Source organism: Carcharodon carcharias, chromosome 26 (genome assembly GCF_017639515.1).
Source record: "Carcharodon carcharias isolate sCarCar2 chromosome 26, sCarCar2.pri, whole genome shotgun sequence".
Taxonomy (NCBI): domain Eukaryota; kingdom Metazoa; phylum Chordata; class Chondrichthyes; order Lamniformes; family Lamnidae; genus Carcharodon; species Carcharodon carcharias.
The window spans coordinates 23,497,709-23,517,680 of NC_054492.1; the positions used below are offsets into that span (position 1 = coordinate 23,497,709).

At 39.6% G+C, this 19,972-nt stretch overlaps 2 protein-coding genes and 5 non-coding genes across 9 annotated transcripts in view; 1 reads left to right on the forward strand and 6 right to left on the reverse strand.

The window, feature by feature from the left end:
- Positions 1-105: 105 nt before the first annotated feature.
- On the reverse strand, positions 106-7,755 carry rpl4 (ribosomal protein L4). The gene is made up of 10 exons (XM_041175151.1): positions 7,617-7,755; positions 6,543-6,714; positions 5,085-5,191; positions 4,623-4,761; positions 3,266-3,390; positions 2,957-3,086; positions 2,226-2,382; positions 1,531-1,614; positions 808-928; positions 106-224 (listed from the first exon to the last, which is right to left on the reverse strand). The coding sequence occupies exons 1-10, from the start codon at positions 7,617-7,619 to the stop codon at positions 183-185; spliced, it is 1,080 nt and encodes a 359-aa protein (XP_041031085.1). The 5' UTR covers positions 7,620-7,755; the 3' UTR covers positions 106-182.
- Positions 1,315-1,385, reverse strand: LOC121270071. The gene has a single exon (XR_005941470.1). It is a non-coding gene; the product is annotated as a small nucleolar RNA SNORD18 (small nucleolar RNA).
- On the reverse strand, positions 2,667-2,738 carry LOC121270070. The gene has a single exon (XR_005941469.1). It is a non-coding gene; the product is annotated as a small nucleolar RNA SNORD18 (small nucleolar RNA).
- Positions 3,159-3,227, reverse strand: LOC121270072. The gene has a single exon (XR_005941471.1). It is a non-coding gene; the product is annotated as a small nucleolar RNA SNORD18 (small nucleolar RNA).
- LOC121270074 lies at positions 3,905-4,004 on the reverse strand. Its single transcript, XR_005941473.1, has one exon. It is a non-coding gene; the product is annotated as a small nucleolar RNA SNORD16 (small nucleolar RNA).
- LOC121270073 lies at positions 4,821-4,920 on the reverse strand. Its single transcript, XR_005941472.1, has one exon. It is a non-coding gene; the product is annotated as a small nucleolar RNA SNORD16 (small nucleolar RNA).
- Positions 7,756-7,791: 36 nt separating the features above from the next.
- zwilch (zwilch kinetochore protein) overlaps positions 7,792-19,972 on the forward strand; it is a 36,041-nt gene continuing 23,860 nt past the window's right edge. Inside the window, exons 1-10 of one of the 3 annotated variants that reach the window (XM_041175148.1) lie at positions 7,792-7,916; positions 9,992-10,043; positions 10,561-10,656; positions 11,665-11,783; positions 12,663-12,862; positions 13,047-13,126; positions 15,380-15,535; positions 16,961-17,032; positions 18,862-18,955; positions 19,621-19,676. In XM_041175148.1, the coding sequence (XP_041031082.1) occupies positions 7,912-7,916; positions 9,992-10,043; positions 10,561-10,656; positions 11,665-11,783; positions 12,663-12,862; positions 13,047-13,126; positions 15,380-15,535; positions 16,961-17,032; positions 18,862-18,955; positions 19,621-19,676 (930 nt within the window). In that variant the 5' untranslated portion in view covers positions 7,792-7,911. Of the gene's footprint in view, positions 7,917-8,034; positions 8,233-9,991; positions 10,044-10,560; positions 10,657-11,664; positions 11,784-12,662; positions 12,863-13,046; positions 13,127-15,379; positions 15,536-16,960; positions 17,033-18,861; positions 18,956-19,620; positions 19,677-19,972 lie in introns of those variants that run through there. The other 2 variants (XM_041175147.1, XM_041175149.1) reach the window with 2 other exon arrangements.

A 19,972-nucleotide genomic window follows, 5' to 3' on the forward strand; every position in this document is an offset into this window, starting at 1 on the left:
AGTTCAGTAATCCAGGTCAATAGTGAGAGTTAAGCTAGAAGTGATTAGTGTAAACTTAAAAATGAAATGACCTATCTGGACAATAGAAAAGGCTGCATAAGTATATATTTTAAATAGATTTTATTTAGACCAAATCCATATGGCAATGTGTGCACATGTCGGTAAAAACAGGAGTTTCAGATTTACACCGCTGCCTTTTGCTTCTTCTCTAGCTTGGCTTTGCGCTGAAAAGGGAAAAATAAAATCAGTTCAGCATTTGAAATCACCACCAACTGAAATCACCACCAACCCAAATCACCACATCTAAGAAACTTAACGCATTACACAATTATTGCATCCCTGCACAAACATGTTTAGAACCAGTTTACTTGCCAGAATCACAAAAGGATTCCTACATTACTAGATATGTCAGTAGCAAACATTTATTAAACCTTGAATAAAATTGAAAAATAATTCCAGGATTCAGACTTGAATTCATTGAACTGAAGTCAGGGAAAGGCCACTTGGGCCATTGTCATTCTGCCCTCTGGTGCCAACTTTCCAATTTCAGAACTGAACCATTTTGCAAGCTGTTGTTTTTTGCCCATATTTTCTGGCAAGCATTTGAGTGATTACATACTTAACATTCAGGCTACAATCAGAATCCTGTAATGTAATAAATCCCAACATTTTCCATGCAATTACTACCAGCTCATTTAGCCTTCTAAAGAGAATCCAAACCAGTCTAATTAGCTATCAAAGCTCAGGCATCTATCAGATGTCAGTGCAAAAGCAGGATCAAACAACTGTGTACATTTCCACACTTACATTCTTTTCCTGCAGGAGGATTGCACGGCGTCGTGCAGTCTTGGCATATGGATTCAGTTTGGTCATGATCCTCAAGTTCTTCAGTGGGTTCTTCTTGAGTACCCTACGCTGAACCTTTTTGCTGTGGAAAACATGAAAAACATCAGCTTCTGACAGCTGCAGTAAAGTTACAGGGATTGTAATCCAGATGTACAGCAAAATAAACAGGTTTCCTTTGATTTTCATTTTGTATGGTATAGGAAAGAGTGTGCTGGCAGTTCAACAGCAAGTTTCTGTTCTCAATTGTGCTTTGGTGGAAAAGTAGCACAATAAAAGGTATTCCAATCACAGGTGGCAGTGACACCTCAGGGTGTGTGCCTACCTCTGGGCTGAAGATAGGTGGATAACACCAGGTTAGTTTGAAGATGCTGTGAACATTGCTTCCGTAGATACATTTATCAGGCTTCAAACGTGTCCCTACTCCCATCCCTGACAATTATCCCAATTTTAGCCCCACATTACAGTCAAGACATCAGAACTTCCACTAATATCACAAGGTATCAAAAACACGGACCATGAAGTGGAATATCATCACTGTCTAAAAACTGAAGAATTAATCTAATTCCAGTACACAAGTTGTGCATTCACTTGCATTAATTCTCAATAGATGCATGGAATTCAGCAAAAATCTCAGGGGATCTAAATTCAGCTCACAAACAGATCAGGCATAACATTCTAACTTACATTGGTGGACGAAGAGCCTTCTGAATTTCCTGACTCTTCATGATGCGGCTCAGATCTGTGTTTGTCATCTTGTGAATGGGAAGGCTGGATTATAAAAACAGTTATAGTAAAAACCAAAGGCAGTAAAGATCAGTCATAAGATTAAAAGTGAAAACGCTGATGGAATTATTGCAGGGAAGGACAGACCATGAACATGGAACCCAAGGTCAAGAATGTTGGGCAGCACCACTGACTAAATAGAATAGGAAAGCAAATAAACAGTCTTTAGGTTGTCCAAATGTAATTCATAGTTCAATCACTGGCCAAAACAGTGTAAAACAAAACTTTTACTGTACATCCGCTGAAACCAACTGATGTGTGCCAATTTCAACCTCCTGCTTCTGTCAGACATCAGAACTTTCACTATCATGAGCTGTCAAAAAGTCACAAGATTACAACAGGTGTCTAATTTTTCTTAATGGGATAAAAGGAATGCAGTGATCTCAACAGGGCAGGGATGCTCTCCATCCTCCTGGGTTAGAGGTCAAGATCCACGAGATGCAAATTAGACTCAAAAGGATCAGGTTTGCATTTTTGGTGAGGAACCAGTACCTTCATATGATGGGAGAAAACTGAGAACGGAGTGCATAAAGAGCAGAGACGCAGAGCTTCACTGCTCCCACCTATCCTCATGTTAAAATCATACTGAGGCTTACTTGTATCCAATCTTCAATTTGGAAGGTTTGCGCCAAGTTCCATACAGGTCATCCAGCTTACGGAAGGCACTCTCTGTCCAGATGCAGAATCGTCCTACATGGCCACCAGGAGCAAGTCTCAGGACATTTAATTTGTTGACATTGAGAAGAGTTATGCCTGCAGGTGACAATGCAGAGCAACATTAGATTCTCCACCAAGTACAGTCCTACCTCTGGCTCAAGTCATTTAATAGTACACATTTAATATTAAAAAACACAATTGACATCAGTATAATAAACACAAACTGGTCCATGTCACCTTGGGAGGGACTGTACACAGACCAGTTCTTTTCAAAATCAGAATGAACCAAGCCATGGAAGAGAGCAGGATTAGAAAAAAGATCATACACAGCTTTATATTACAACGGTTCACTTGATATGCATTACCCCATCCCTGCTACTCAAGTCAGAACTTCCACTAATATCACAAGTTTTCAAAAACACGGACCATGAAGTGGAATCTCATCATTTTATCCAGTTGAGACCAGAGAATAGCTGCTCTCAGCATTGAACTGATAATTATATTTCTGATTGGTATTCTAACAATGAAAAACAAATTTAAATCACCAATGCACTGCAAACCAACAGTTGCCCAATAATACTAATTGTATTAATAAAAATCTAAAACATTGATAACTACAGTCCTGCCCATTAAAACACATACTACACTGCATACTCTCCAGACACATTACCTGGGATGTTCCTGAAAGCTCTTACAACACCATTGTCCTCATTGTAGATAACACATGGGCCCTTGCGCCGGATGCGACGACGGTTCCTCATTTTACCTTTGCCGGCACGCATACGCTGGGAAGCATAAACCTGTAGGGATAAAAACCAATCCATTCTGACTAAGTCCAAATACTAATCTATTGTTTTTCTAAAAATTTACCCAAGATCAGATCTTCAAAATCATCAATGTCATCAGAAACACGGACCAGAAGTGAAACCTCATCCTCTCTCTCTCTCTCTATATCACTGATCAAGAAAGAGTTGCTTGCCTTTTTGATATCATTCCAGGCCTTCAGTTTCTTTAGCATCAGAACAGCCTCCTTTGTCTTTTTATAGCTTTCAATTTTGTCTTCAACTACAAGTGGGAGCTCTGGGATTTCTTCAATGCGATGACCTGCAAAGGGTTATAAAAATTGTTTCCAGAAACTATAGAAATTCTAAAGCACGTACCAAGACCCCCATTTCAGTTGCAGAGAAAACACTGAAAATAAGTTAGAAAGACCCAAATCAGAACTGGTCAAAGCAAAGATTTCCCACCTGTCCATCAGTAAAAACAGGTGCCTTCCTCTCCATTAGTATCTTGCTATTGGAGCCAATAATAATGACTTACAATCGGATTAGAATTACATACAGCAGGTTCATAGGACATCGAATTTCTGACCAGAAACTGTGGCGCAAACAGAACTCAACATTTTAACAAAGGGAAATGGGTTTTATTTATTTGAAAAAGGAAAATTTCAGTGGGCAAAGGGATAGCTGCTGAGAGCCAGCAGTCATGATGGGGCAAATTGGCTGCCTATAAAATTCTATGATGCACGGTGGTACAAAAGTATAAAATTAAACAGCTGGTCTTGAGAAAAGCCTAAATTTCTAGTCACTCAATTTGAAAATCTCCATTAATACAGAGCTGCTCAGATCTAAATGGTCGTCATATGTCTGCACCAGCATAATAACAGTAGGCAACTGTCACTGTGCACAGAATTAGACGCAAATTACACCATCATAGCAAGCCCTGCTACATTTCAAAACACCATTCAAGCAATAGCATCGAGGCACATTTCAAAATACACCCAAAAGATCTGCAAAATCCAAATGATTTAAGAACCACAGGACATTACCACTAGCAACAATTAGAAATTTCTGCTCTCCCAATTTCAAACAACCTCTAACATTTCCTGCCATCAATGCCACAAAATTCATAAAGGCCATGTCAAGATTAGAATAAATTTGGCTTGTGTTTTTATTCCAGAATCTCACCTTGATGGCAAGCAAAGAAAAATTCCAGCAGCGATTGCTCTCATGTGGATAATTTTCATTCAATACTCAGAAGTTGACATGGATACAAATCCACTGCACTAAAATAAACTAATTTATAACATTGGCTCTAATTATTTTGAGAAGGCTCACCTATTGCATTTACCATGTCACTGCACTCAGTGGAAAGCAATTCACTGCAGCCAACACATGATACCATGAGTGAAGCCAGTGAGGGGAAAAAAAAATCAATCTCATTGGTCTATCGGGAATGAAGAACCAAAATGGCTGTGTTTTGTCCATCACAGATTTTAACAGTAGCTTGCTCTCATTCAGTGCGACCTGAGCACTTTAACCTCTGCACGTTCTTACCTTTTGACAGGACCAAAGCAGGGAGGGCAGATGCAGCCAGAGAAGAGCAGATGGCATATCGCTTCTGGGTCACATTCACCCTGCGATGCCAGCGGCGCCAAGTCTTTGTGGGAGCAAACATGCGGCCACCACGACACATCTGTGATGTGGGTTAAGGTGCATAACTTTTTCAAAAAAGCAATGTTGTACATCCATTTTTGCTCAGATTTCAATGTTCGTCATTCCTCTGTAACAGCTTAATGACAGCAGGCAACTGTCGTGCTGTACAGTGTAAGACGCAAATTACACCATCATAGCAATTAGGAATATTAAGCCAACAAATTATTTAGCTCAAATAGGCTGGTGTGACAAATTTCTGTTTGTTAAAGAGAACCCAAAATAGGATCGCCGATGCACACTGGATTTTGTAATATTTAATCTTACACATTGAATAGGATACATCTTACACATTGAATAGGATACATTGCCAAAAGCACCCTGGCCAGAGCGATGGGTGCCACCGCCCCGTACGCGTGGAATACGCGCCACAGCTCGGCCAGTACCCCATGACTCAGCACTGGTTTGGTGACCTGAAAAATAAACATTTGTTTCAATACAAATAATGCAGCAGACTTCCAAACAAAGCCATGAAAGCCATCAAGTGACCTATACCTGCTACAAGTGAATTTCAGATTATCATCCAGAAGCCATGAACTTTCACCGTTCAGCAAGTTGTAAATTAAAAGTAGAGTAACAAGCATAGAATCACAAATGGAATGTAGAGCATGGAAATAGGCCATTCACACAACTAATCAGCGTGTTTATTTATGCTCCACAAATGCTCCCTTTCACCCTTCTTCATGTCATCCTTCTATTATTTGCCCCTCATGAGAGTTCCACATTCAAACCACTCTCCAAGTTAAGTCGTTTCTCCCAAATTCCTTTTTGGGTTTATTAGCAACTCCCATATTTATATCACCTAGTTTTGCACAATCCCCCCTCAATCTCCTTTCAAGAGAATGTAGGAACAGCAATAATGCCATTTAGCCCCTTGAGCTTGGATAATGTCCGAGCTGCGGCTTAGCCAAAAGTATTAAGGGGTATGCGGAGTTTACAAAAATCTATCTCATTTATAATTTCCAATTTATCTAGTACCAACTGTCATGTGCAGAAGTGTTTTCCAAACTTCTTCCACCCTCTATGTAGGAGTGCTCCCTAATTTCACTCCCAAAAGGTCTGGCTCTAATTCTTTACTTTATGCACCCAGGTCCTAAACTCCCCAACCAGCAGAAACATTTCACCCCAATGATTCACTTCAATCAAATCACCTCCAAAATCTTAACTGTTTGTCTCCATCCACAAATCCTGCCAAGTATTTCCATCATGCTGTGTCAACAGACACTCCATTGTCCACCATGTTAGACTCCTCTTCAAAAAGTTCAGCTTTTTATTCTTTAAGTATAACAGAAATGATCATACCTGGATCTACTGTACTATGAAGAATTCAACAAACAAAAAAAATATACACCAGGATTTTTTTTTTCTCAGACATAAATTCTGATCACTTATCTGTGCCAACTTATTGACAGAAGCTACCAGGTCCAGAATCAAGAAAATAGCATCACAGTATGCAAACTCATAGTAGCAAAATCCCACACCAAGACAGGTAGAAAGTCACATTTTCATAAGAGCACAACACTTTAAACAATTTTATTTCCTTTAAACTTAAAATCTATAAACATGCTTTCAAGTAGCCTTTAGATCCGGAGCAGTACTGGTTAATACTGACAGGCTCAGGGGTTGAATGGTCTAATCCTGTAGCAATGTCAATCAATACAGTAACTTCAATCTTTTACATGCAGATTCTGTGGACTAAAACTAAGGAAAAAGGTCACAGAAATAGTCTTACCTAAATTCATTTAAAAGACCAATATACTTTACCTGCATCTGCACTCACAGCATATGGCTGTCTGTTGTTTTTGCGTAGATTTGTGTGAACAAAGTTCACAATATCTGGCCGGATGGGAGCCTTGAAAACAGCAGGCATAACAACATTTTTGCCTGATATTTCACCCTTGTCACTGTACACCGTTATCAATGGTCGAGCACAAGCCTGAAAGATAGTTTAAAAAAAATAGCCCTTAAGATACAAACCTTGCAGAAGTACTCTGATCCTCTGTTCAGTAGTACAACTTACTGCCTGTGATATTGAGACCCATCCTCTGGTCATGGGTGCTTTCTGTAACCGTCTGTGTCAGCCATGAGTAGTGCTCAGTAAGACACCTGAGCATCTAATAAACTACATACACTCAGGTTTTCCCCAACATTCAGCATTGCATTTAAATATCACAGATCGTTCAAGTTCTTTGGAACACAAACATACTGATTTTTATTACATGAAGTAGAGCAAGGTCCTCCGCCCCCCCCCCCCACCAAGAAACTAAATACCTCAAACCAAAGCACTGAATACATTTCTCTTACTGGATTACAATTCTTAAAAATTTGTATTGACCCATGAAAACATGAAGTCCAACATTACTTTAGCGGTTATGATCCCAAATGACTTAACAGCTATTGTCTCCAATACGAAAACTAATGCTTAGCGAAAACACTCAGACACATGGTCCAGCTGCAGCAAGGCCTCACTTCATTCATCAGTTAGAAATGACTTAAAAAGTATCAGACAAATCTGAAATCGAAATTAATAAAATTCAGTGAAAAGCTGATTTTTTAAAAAAAAGTTTTCATTGCCAGATTCTGATCCGTGCCATTTATTCCCCGCTCCCTAACCAGCTTCCAGAAGACAACGTGTCTCCCCCTCCCCCACCCGGCTATAAAATGGCGGCCCGGCCTCAGGATTCCCTTCTCTTTCACTGAAACTTCATATATTATAGAATTTAATCTTTCCGAAGTCGTCGGGCCAAGCCCGTTCTGTTCTCGCCGTTGATGGATCTAAACCCTGGAGGATTTAGAGGTTTAAAGCACCCCCCACCGACCGCCCGGTTTGTTTCTCACCATCTCCGCTGCTGCTCACCGCACTCGGGATGGCGGCGGCCGGAAAAGGAAGAACTCATCACCGCCGCTCCCTTAAATATCGGTCGCCGCCAACCTCCCTGCGGGAAAACAACCACCGGCAGCCCGGCAACTACAATGGAGATACTCCCACACCGACCTGTCAGACCAATGACATCCTAAACATGGCGAAAATACCCTTTTCCCTTCGCAGAAACAGTGAAACATGGCTGGCACTATTTTCTTTTAACGGCGGCACTATTTTATAGCGCGGCGGACGCGTCACGGCGCGCGGCGGATGAGGTAAAATATTCGTTATTTTTAAAAAGTATATTTCACACAATGATAGTTCATTCTAAAACGCGTTGATAATAAATTGCTCGTTAAAACAACTAACAAAAATACTTGGACTCCCATCGGCGGAGGTGACGTTAGGTCGCCGTAGAAATGCGCGCGCAGGACGGTGGTTTGAATTTTTTCCGGTTCTTTTTTTAAAAAAAGTTGATTTTGGTTGTTGTTGTTAATTAAGCTTTTTATATACATATATGTGCATATCTCCATTTATAATGGACTCAATCGCTCTCCAGTCCGTCCGACGCTTTCACACCTTCTTGCTTCAGTAAGTATCCATTGAGTTGTTGATGGAGCCCAAAGCCTTCAGCTGAGAGTTGAATGAAAGTTGAGTTGTTGTCTCCTCAGCTTCTCCTGGGGTTAATGGGGTGGGAGAGAGAGAGATAGATGCAGTGATCATTGGGTTGAAGAACGTGGTGAACCTGTCTATCACTGTCAATGATAGTGATTTGGAGCAATTTGAGGCGATGCATTAAGAACATTACTCAAGCGGCATCATACTATCCTCATTTAAGCTTTTGGTTTTCCCCCCAGCCTAATTTCTTACCTCGTAATTTTTCTCTAGTTAACGCTCCTGTGAAGCCTCGGGAAGTTTTATTAATTTAAAAGGTGCTGCATAAATGTTATGGTAAACACCAGTGTAAGGATTTTAAAAAGTCTTCTAGTGTTAAAACAGCATTTGGAACCGAACAGATTCAGTTCTGTTGAAGGGTCATGAGGACTCGAAATGTCACCTGTACTCTTCTCCGCCGATGCTGCCAGACCGGCTGAGTTTTTCCAGGTATTTCTGTTTCTGTTTTTGTTTTGGATTTCCAGCATCCGCAGTTTTTTGTTTTTATCATTGGAAAAGCAGCTCTTTCATCCCAGCATTTCTTTTGATCTTGTGAAATATAGAAGGGAAATTTATTTTGGAGGCATTTACTTCCCTATATGTACCAGGTATTATTCCTGATAAAGAGGGAGGGTGGCTCTCAGGGTCAGCTGAGAACTCTCTAAAAACAACTGGCATCGAGTTCTCATGGAGAGTTAAACTGGAAGTGTTACCTATCCTTCTCATTTGGGATTTAACTCTTCATCAAACTCACTGCGTATTTGCTATATTTTCTGTTTTCATTTCAGGTTAATCCTGTGTTTAATTGATTGTGATTCTCTTGACCAGTTGGGAATGTTGCTATATAATGACTGACAATGCTGTCAAATGGCAGGATGTACCTGACGCATACGCACAAAAGAGCGCACTCATCTCCCTGAGGCTAAGTGCTGCCTCAGGGAGATTGGCTGTACCTTTGAAAAATCAGAAAAATAAAGAAAAAAAATTCCCTGATATGTCCCCTCATGTGACACTGTCACACAAGTTGGGACATATCCATAACTTTCAAGTACACTTTAATTACATTTTTTAAAACCTAAATGAAACCTCATCCTGAGGATTTCATGCTTTTGCTAGGCCCGCCAGGGCTCCTAGCCTGCCCGCCAACCTTAAGGTTGGACGGGCAGGTCCATTAATTAGTTTAATGACTCTGTCAATGGCCTCAATTGGCCATTGACAGGTCGGCGGGTGCACAGCTGATTATGCTGAGCCCCCGCCTACCTGAAAATTTAAATGGGGCGGAGTGACTTTGGGAGTTTCGCCCAACGTCATCCCGTGTCATTTTACGCGTCGGCGAGCGGGCCCCGCCGTCCGCTCAGCAACAGGGAAATCCTGGCCATTATTTCACTTTGCGATTTTCAGTTTATTTCTATTTTTAAATGTTAACAAGTATCTTATTGTTTTTGTAATACAATATTTTTATTTTGTTTTATTTGTATATAACTGAGCTTGAAATTATATCATGGTGTTTAGAGGTACTTGTCTCCATGTTGAGTCTCCTCTTGAGTTCTGTATTCTAGAAATACATGTCTAATGTCTTCGTTCTAGAGCAGAGAAAACATATTGAGTAGACAGTCTCAACAAGAATGTAGCACCTGTCTGTGTAAACATTGGCACGATCTCATTCTGTATTTCAATACGTTTGTTTTCCTTCCAGACTCTGTGACCAGGAAAACAAAGGGATGTTAAAGGAGCCTATGCTGTATGAGGTAACCTACTTGAACAACTTTTTTCTCCAGTGCTTCTCTTCCAATTTCCAGCCCCAGAGTATTGTGTTTGCTTGGTTCCACTCTCACTCTTCATCTACAACCAGAGCATCTCCAGTACTGGCTTCAATTCCCATTCCTGCAGTGTCACCTTAAGGATCCACTCTCAGCCTCTTACTGTTCCTCATCTGCATGCTGCCCTTTGGTGATATCGTCTGTAGACATGGGGTCAGCTTCAACAATGCTGATGACACCCAGTTCCATCACTACTGCCTCTTTCAACCTCTCTGAGCAATTAGATTGCTTGTCCAACATTAAGGTAAAATACTGCAGATGCTGGAAAGATGCTGTCAGACCTACTGAGTTTTTACAGCATTTTCCAGCATACTGCCTTGGAGAGCACAATGAGCCACGCTGTCATACTATCCTCATCTCAGTACTGTGCTTTCAATTGTTTGTGGGTAGGTTAGACTTGATTTTGGTTTTTGAAATTTATGCTTTTTTCTGAGTTATCTTGTAGGATGATGTCCAAGTGCATATTGTAAGTGAAGCAAACAGAAGTCCCTTGCAAGCTTTCTGGAAGGAGGATATGCCCATCTTTATAGCAGAAAGAGCAGTAAGTATGTAAAGTTAAGTAAAACGTAATCCTGTAATTTACTGAGGCTTGGGTTCATAGACGTGCCGATAATGGGCTTCCTGTGGCATACTTTGAGGCCTGTTATCATTCAGGATTGGAGTAAGGATGACTGATAGGGGGTTTTGACTTGATGTCTGTGGTCTTTAGCTTCTCACTAGTCCAGCAAGTTAAAAAGAATTGTTGTAAGGAACTATATTTACTTAATAACCATTTTTCAGTGATCCCTCATTTCTGTGTTCTTTAGTTGTTGAAATTTTCTAGCTATTTAGGGTAACGTTTTCATTTCTACCTCTCCATCTTCATTGCCTTTCTGGTTTGGGCTGCTGCTTTGCTACAATTTGAAGTTGTTTTTCTGTCAATGCATGGGAGCAATTTAAAAAAATAACATTGGAGCTTGTGCCCATATGACAGCTGCCGATTGCTGATAGGAAGAAAACAGAATAAAGAAAAAGAGATGGGAAAAATCACCCAAAATCTATAGTTAGAAACGCTCTTAAAGGAGGGGAAGGGAATATATTAAACAAAAGATGAAAGAACTGAGCGAGGAGAGACAATTTTTTGCTTTCATATTATTAACTGACCACATGCGATGTATGATATAGATCAGAAGAACCCTGTTTGATGAGTTGGCAGAATCTTAGGCGAAGCAGTGCTGGAATTAGCCTCAGTATCAATATTTTAGAGAGGATAAAAATTGTCTGGGTTTCATGCTGCTAATTTCTGCCTGTTACTAAATTGCTGACATGTGAACATCTGGTGAGAAGAAGACTGGTGTGGCTTTGATGCCTCTACCCAGTTGAATGGCCCCATTGATGATCACTGTTTAGGGTCACACCTGAAGAAGGAGTTCAGGAATTTTTGTGGGAATGCTGAGTCTTTATGAGGCATGGCTTTAAACAGAAGCACTCTTGATGAGCTTTGCAGCCATTCTGCCAGTGTATTATTTTCAATTGCTTTGCCTGACTGTTGTTCCCTTTTTACTTGCAGCCATTTAAAGTGGATGAGAACCACATGGAAGACTCTTGTAATAGCGAAACCAGTGATCTAACATCTGGCAAGTTAGAAGAGAATATGGAGCCTTTGCCCCTCTCTGTCATGAAGGCAAGGTAATCAAATTAATAGCACAAGCTAGTGGTCTATATACTGTATGTATTTAGATTTAAAAGAGCTGTATTCTTTAAGTGGCCAACAGTTTTGCAAAAATGCTGTTCATCTCTCAGGTTTCCTACCCAAATAAAGTGCACTTTGAGATTTAAGTAAAACCCAACTCAGTTCCTCCAAAGGCTGTGTGTGTGAGTTATATTAGAATATTAGCTGTATAATCTCTCTCTTTTACCGGCTCCCTACACAACTTGCATAAAAATAATTTCTTTTTTTTGCGGGAATATTTTCTAAGTAACTTAAACTGAGAACTGTATGTTGAGGGAGAAATCACAAGAATACTATAAATTTATAACAGTTTTAAAGAGGGGGTGATTGCTTCAGTTTGGCTTGATTATTTTGTATGTAGGGTTAAATTACATCTAAACGGTGAGAAGAGCCACACCAAGGCAGATTACATTACATGTCACTGATAGTTGGTGATAACCACATTGAAAGATTAATGGCAGTAACATAACTGCAAGTTTTATGGAGCGTTATCTGCTGGGATGAAAGTATGTGAGCAGTTTTAACACCATTCTCAAGTGTAAGCCAATCTGCATTGCAATATTAGCCATAATTTCACCTTAAATTGTTAGTGTGATAAGGCATAATGTTGGAACAAAGAGTGGAGATCTTTACTTTGCTCCTGACCTGGGAGGTCTCCGCACTCTTAGTTGCCAGAACTGGAGCAGCTTTTCATTTCTGATATTGGTAGCTTTTTCTTTTAAACTTGTGCAAGAATTCACCAGACTAACTTTTAAGTCATGTACTTAGTGTTGATGCCAATTATGTTGAGCTTTTTTTTAATCTCTAATGCTTATCTATTTTTCTTCTATTTGTAGACAGTTGGTTTCCTGGTACACCTTGGCCCATAATCCACACATGTCCCAGATGGTCAACTGCAGTGCACCTACTGCCTTTCCCCTGCTGTGGGTGAGATGTGATGCCTCTGACCCTGAAGGTACTGTTTGGTTGGGAGCTGAACCCGTGAAAACTGGGAAGGAGGTTACATCAATAGTTTTCCATATAGTCACGTGCACTGGTAAGATATCAAAATAGTACTTTTTTTTTTTCTCTGTCTTGTCAACAATAGTTAGGTTCTGAATATGTGCAATGGTTTACAGGCCTAGTGACTTTCCATATAAACCCATATGTTAAAAACTTAGAGCATAGACCAACTTTGCTTTTGAACACTATTTTCAAAATTTTATTTCTTATTCTTTTAGGACCAATTGTCGAAAAGAGCTCTTTCACAAGCCTAGAAGGATTGAAAACTGCCCATAAGAATAGACATTCTTGTTCTGCTGTAGGTATTCCCAAACTTTCCTCCCCCCACCAGTTGTTATCAAATAGCTTTGATAAATCTGTAAAATTCTGAAATAAAACAAATTATATTTATATACTGCCTTTACCCTAATAAAATTACCTAAACTGCTTCACAGAAGTGTTATAAAACAAAATTGGATGGAGAACCACATAAGGCAATATTAGGACAAATGGCTAGAAGCTTAGTCAGAGATGGGTTTTAAGGAACGTCTTAAAGGAAGAAAGAGGCAGAGAAGCTTAGGGAGAAAATCTCGGAGTATAGTGCCTGTTAATTCCAATAATCGTATGTTGAGTAAGAATGAGTTTGAAGCTAGTCTGTACCTTAAAACAGGTTTATTTCCCAAGACAGCAAAGCAAAGTCACAGATTCTCCCAGACACTCAGCAAATATCAACGATAACCCACTACCATCGGACCGGCCTCCCAGACACTGAGTGAACCGATTTATATACTTTTACAATGATTCCCTAATCCTTCCCCAGCTGGAGACAGCTGTGCTTAATTACCAATTTAAAGTATGCATTTCATTGCAGCACAAATTCAACATTAATAGGGCTTGGCCTAAATAGCCAAGTGGTTATGGTACTGGACTTGTAACCCCAAGTTCAAGAGTTCAAAGCTTGGCCTAAATAGCCAAGTGGTTATGGTACTGGGTTTGTAACCCTAAGATCAAGAGTTCAAATCTCACAATGGTAAAATCATGAAACAATGTAACTTCATCTGAAAAAACAGATGGAAACGTGTTTGTACTTGAAAGAGTTACAGTGTACACTCCAAATACTCGAAAGAGTTTCAAGAGTTCAACATTAATAGGGCCTAGGCAACTGAAGGCTTGGCTATCAATAATGGAGTGATTAAAATCAAGGATGCCCAAGTGGACAAAATTAGATGAACATAGCTATCTCTGAGAGTTGTAAGGCTGGAGAAATTACAAAGATAAGGAGGGGCCATGCCAGAGAGGAATTTGAAAACGAGGATTAGAAATTTAAAATCGAAGAATTGTTTGACCAGGAGCTAATGTAGGTTAGCTAGCACGGTGATAGAGACTTGGTGCATGTAAGGACATGAGCAACAGAGCTTTGAATGATCTCAAGTTTGTGGAGGATAGAATGTGGAAGGCCAGCCAGGCGTGTTTGGAATTAGTTAAGTCCAGAAGTAACAATGGCATGAATAAAAGATTTGGCAGTGGGTATGCTGCCAATGTTACATAGGTTGAAATAGGCAGTCTTAGTGACACCTGGTTAGAAGCATCTCTCAAAAGCAGAAAATGTTAGAAATTTCAGTAGTCTGTACACACCTGAAAAGAAACAGTTAAGGCTATGGGTGCAGCACCTTTGTTGTAACACATTTCAGAGTTCTTACATAGGATAGTAGATTAAATGTTCACCTGGGTTTTCTCTTTCAGGTGCTGAGGTCTACCATTTTCAACCTGTATTTTAAATTGCTTTTAGGATTCTCCTCCTGGTTTTCTAATTTCTTCATGGCCTCACCGCTCCCTATCTCATCATCTCTTCCAGCCCCACAGCCCTCCAAGACATTTGTGCTCTTTAACACCACAATTTTAATTGCTCCACCTTCAGTGTCTGTTTCTTCAGCTGCCTGGGCCCTAAGTTCTGGAATTCCCTCCCTAAACCCCTCTTTCATCCTTTAACATACTTCTTAAAACCTACTTCTTTGACCAAGCTTCTGGCCATCTGCCCTTGTGTCACCTTTATGTGGCTTGGACATTTTGTTAGGTTAAAGGCACTATATAAGTTTTTTATTTTTAGTAACTTCTATTGAATTTTTTTGAAATAAGATTTTAGATTGTAGGATTGTGAGCATCATGTCCTCAGTATTTTGAAGCAAGAAACCAATTTGTAAATTATAAAAGTACTTGGAGACTTCCCTATGATCTGAAATATGATTGAAACTCCCTATTACTCCCATGTATCTGTGTATCTACAGTTCCAAACACTGATGGTGTCTTACCACATATGTCATATGTAGGTCAAAATGGGGAAGAGGACAAATGGATAAAAATAGAGCTTGGACCATTCTGGGTCAATATGTAACTCATTGTGACTGGCACAAATAGTGGAGGCCTCCCTGCTCTTTTGGCAAGGGTATGATATACAATGTGGGAAGTCTTAAAAGATCAGGCTGGGAAATATATTTAATTTGGTGGGAGGGGAAAGGATTTGGATACAACTGTACTGATTTCTAAAGTGTAATGGCTTATTGCCTTGATTCAGGTAATGACCAAGGGCTATGCACAATATGATCTGTTTGGTGCCACTGTATTGGAGAGTACAATTATGGAGTCCCAGAGTAACATTATAGTGGATTTCACTTGGAACAATGTGGAGAAAATCTTTGAAATTCCACCACTTACATCCATTGCTACACTGGTAAGGAAAACAAACTTTTGATATTAGCTTATTTTACTGCACACATCATTATATAAACTAGGGCAGATATCACACATATAGTGACAACCCAAGAACGTATTCTCTATGTTTTTTGGGTGGCAGCTTTGTCTGCTTTTTGACATCTTCAGGCGCTATGCGATTGCTTACCCGGGGACAGACACCAGACTCAGTGCAAGGTGTCCACCAATGTAGCTGGAAATTCTGTTCAACCATTAGGAGATTATTGTCCATGATGATGACCTCTAATTTTTCTCTGCCTATGTCTGCAGAGCAGTGGCTTGGTTATTAGGGCGGGAGATCTGCACTGTGTTCCTAAACTTGTTCTTGGCTGAGTCACAATGGTTTTTAAAAATTCTTTTATGGGACTTGGGCATCGGTGGCTAGGCCAGCATTTGTTGTTCATCTCTAATTGCCCTTAAACTGCTGCACCTTCTTGAACTGCTGCAATCCAAATGGTATAGGTATACCCACGGTGCTGAGTTCTACGGTGTTGGGTAAAGGCTACTGCTTCTGTGCTGGGGGAGAAAGAGTTATTCCTGACCTTGTCTCTCGAATTCTTAAAGAATCAGTTTCACAATGGCATTGTCAGATATTTGGAAACCAGTTTCCTGCTTGATTTTTTTTTTTAAATGCATGTTTTTATAAAGGAGCCTTTGCAAATGTTCCCATTTTACCCAATGTATTTCCAAATCTAAGTTTAGTTTAGGCGTTGGGTTACTATGATTTCTATTTGGTGGATGTTTGTTCAAGTTTGGCTTTTTTTCCCTGTGCCCTGCAAGTCCCAGAAATTAAATGCTGCACGTAAATATTGTAAAAATAAAACTGAATTAATATATTCTGAAAAACAGCTTTCATTGCATTTGTGAGAAGTGTTGATGAAATATGCATGGATTTTAGGTATGAGTATTCATACAAGCCTCCACTAATCTGACAAGGTTTCGGGGTATGGCCCCCAAAAAAAGAGCTGAGGGGCCTTTTGGCTCAGAAAAGCTCATCACAATGTCATCCAACTAATTTCTAAAGAACCCTGATATTTTTGCTTCTATGAGCAACCTCTTGGCAGACTATTCTAAGTGTTCTATACTTAGCTTACCAGTTAGTATTTGATATACTTTGATGTAGTGTAATATTTTTCCCTATCAATGTAATTGTAATATTTTGCATAAAAATGAGAACTTTTGAAATAATTCATCAGTGATTTCACTTCAGTAGCTTGTTCGAAATGCTGGACAATCAGATGCAAGTCTGGGCTGTTTTCTGTAGCACAGAAAAGGGGTTTAATTATTTTGGTGTACAGGTGTAGGCATAGCCTCCAAATTCCCATTCATCAGTTGGACTTAATTGGCCTATTTTACATTGTGCTTCCACAGCAGTTTTATTCCCCTTGTTTTTGTGGTTGTTTAGAATATCAAAGTGGAACCTGGAAACATGAGAAGTCCTGTTATTCAAATACATAAGGAGCTAGAATTTCTCCTTGTAAGTATTTACTTTAAATAGATATTTGCATTCATAATGTTCTTTGACAAGTTGATTTTTAAATTCATTATTGTAAAGACATGTTCCCACGGATTGCAGCCTAAATAATTTCTTGTTTTAAGCAAGCATTTCATAAACAATTCAGTAGTGTGATAATGTGTAACAAAATCAGAAACCCTGTCTTTATGATGAGACATGCAATGTTCTTTTACATTGCACACAGAGGAAATATTTCTCCATAGTGGTAAATGTGAGAACTGGGTGCCTTTAGTCACAAACTCATTCCCTTCTTATACTATATAAAAAGCTTTGATAAAACTGCTCACAGGCATTAGTTGGTCAGAGGTTTTGAACCTCCTTTTGTTTAATTTGATGTATAAAATTTAAAGCATTGGTCTTAGTTTGTATTGATAAAATTGGGACTCCAGCAATCACGAATTTCTTTCTCTTTTTAAAAAAAGTTTGTAGTTTAGTTGTATCTGTTCTTTAGCATAGCAACCCTCCAGCTGTATTCTGAAATATGGGAGTGCAGGTTCACTAAATAAAGTGCATCAGTAGCCTGACCATCTCTCCTGAGAGTGCCATATGCTTGACTTAATGATACCTGATGGTGTCTTTGCTCTGAATACCGAAAAAAAATAATGCACTTAAAGAATGCTGCAGATGATTGAAAAGGAAAACTCAGTCAAAGTTTAATATAGGAGATAAATTTCAAGAGAAAAAAATTTACATGCCAGCAGACCTCCTGGTAGGAGTACATCATGCTCATCTGTCTTGTGTCATCCTCGTACGTCCATCATAGGTCCCTTGTAGTCGCTAGTGTTGACTGAGGGATAAATGTTTCCCAGGGCACTAAGGATATTTCCCCTGCTCTTCTTCAAAAGAGTACTGTGGGATCTTTTGTGTTCACCTGAGAGGGCTGACGGGGCTTTGGAGTATAAAAGTAGGAAAGTCTTACTAAAACTATACAAGGCACTAGTTAGACCACACCTAGAATACTGTGAATCAGTAAGGGATTCAAGAGTTATGGGGAAAAGGCAGGAAATTGGAGTTGAGGATTATCAGATCAGCCATGATCTCGATGGGCTGAATGGCCTACTTCTGCTCCTGCATCTTATGGTCTTAACATCTCACCTGAAAGACAGCAGTTCTGACAGTGCAGCACTCCCTCAGTGCTGCGTGGAATCTCGGCCTAGACTTTTGTGCCCACGTCCTGTAATGGGACTTGAACCCTGAAACTCAAGAAGTGAGAGTGCTACCAGCTTTTTTTTAGTTAATCTTTATTAGGATGCGAACATCGCTGACAAGGCCAGCATTCGTTCCCCATCCCTAATTGCCCTTGAACGGAATGGCTTGCTAGGCCATTTCAGAGGAAAATTAAAAGTCAACCACACTATTGTGAGTCTGGAGTTGCATGTAGGCCAGACTAGGTAAGGACAGATTTCTTTCCCTAAAGGACGTAGTGAACCATGTATTTTTTTTTTCTCACAACAGTTCATGGCACCATTATTGAGACTAGCTTTCACTTGAATTTAAATTGAACCAGGTACCATGGTGGGTTGTGAACCTGTGTCCTTAGGACATTAGCTTGGGCCTGTGGATTACCAGACATTACTGGATCACTAGACATTACCACCATGCCACCATCCCTCTGACTGAACCACAACGGATACCAAAGGATGAAACTTTAGGGGTAATGGGGTAGGAAGAGGTTTTTGAAAAAGGCTACAGAAGATGTATTTAAAACTTCTGAAAGTTCTTGAGGATATTAAGCATATGTTGTGGTTTGAATGAATGAATGACTTAGTTTCTGCTGTGTTGTGTGTCAGGTTTTAGCTCAAGGTTTGAAAACAGGCGAAACAGAGTGGCCAGAAGTTTTAGAAGAAAAATCTGCAGTTACTGATGTGCAGGAGTTAATTGAAGGTATACACTTTTCACATTTGAACAACATCAGCTTTAAAATTTCGACTATTTTGGGCTGGATATTCAAGTATAATTAATTACCAGTCTGACTGCCAAGTTATCTGTGAGCTCAATTTACCCTTCACCAGATAGTAATCATGTCCACAATGTATGCTACCAGAAGGTTTTTTTTTAAAAAAAAATTGTGTTTAAAGTGGCATGCTGAAACCTTTTAAACATTTCTAAACTAATCAGAGGCAAAGCTTCCTTTTCTCTTGTGCTCATCAAGGTGAGAGATTTGATGCTGAAGAATAAAACATTTTTCCATTTTTTTTACGACTGTGACTGAGGTTTCATTCCCACCTGCAGAAACTATTTGGAATCAAGTTTCAGAGGGAAAATGCAACATTCTCCCTTTTTTCGTTCGTCAAAAGCTTGGAGATGGGATGGAAAATTCCACAGATTTGTTCACGTTAGAAATTGCCTCCTGTTTCTCATTTGATTCCTGTCCAATATATCTGTTAATATGATTGGAGTAAAATAATTGGCTAAATATTGTAAGAATGTACATGCAGTATAATATGAAAATACATTTTGGGAGCTGCTTCTCCCATGAATAGACTTTTACATTGCACTATTTGTCCTAGCACAGGATCTTTTTTCTTGTGTTTTCATGTCTGATACAGACCTAAAGAACCAGCTCAATGCCTCTCAACAGCAATTAAAGAGCAAGGAGACTGAGGTAAGATTTTACGATAACTGGAAACCTGTTGGTGGGAAAAGATGTGGAAAATGTAACTTTGTCTTTATAAAGGACGGTTCTCTATAGTTAAGCACTTGAATGTGTAATATAAATGTATTTTGTTAAAATTGGATTCAATGCACTTCACTGTGAAACCCTGTCAGCCCTTTCAGTCCAGTCACGCTATGACACAAATTACCTCTAGTGAGGTCAACTAAACCAGTTCTCTTAGGATGTGCCTGCTATGGTTTGTTTTCCCAAAGCAATTACAACAATTTATAGTCAGTGCTGTTTCA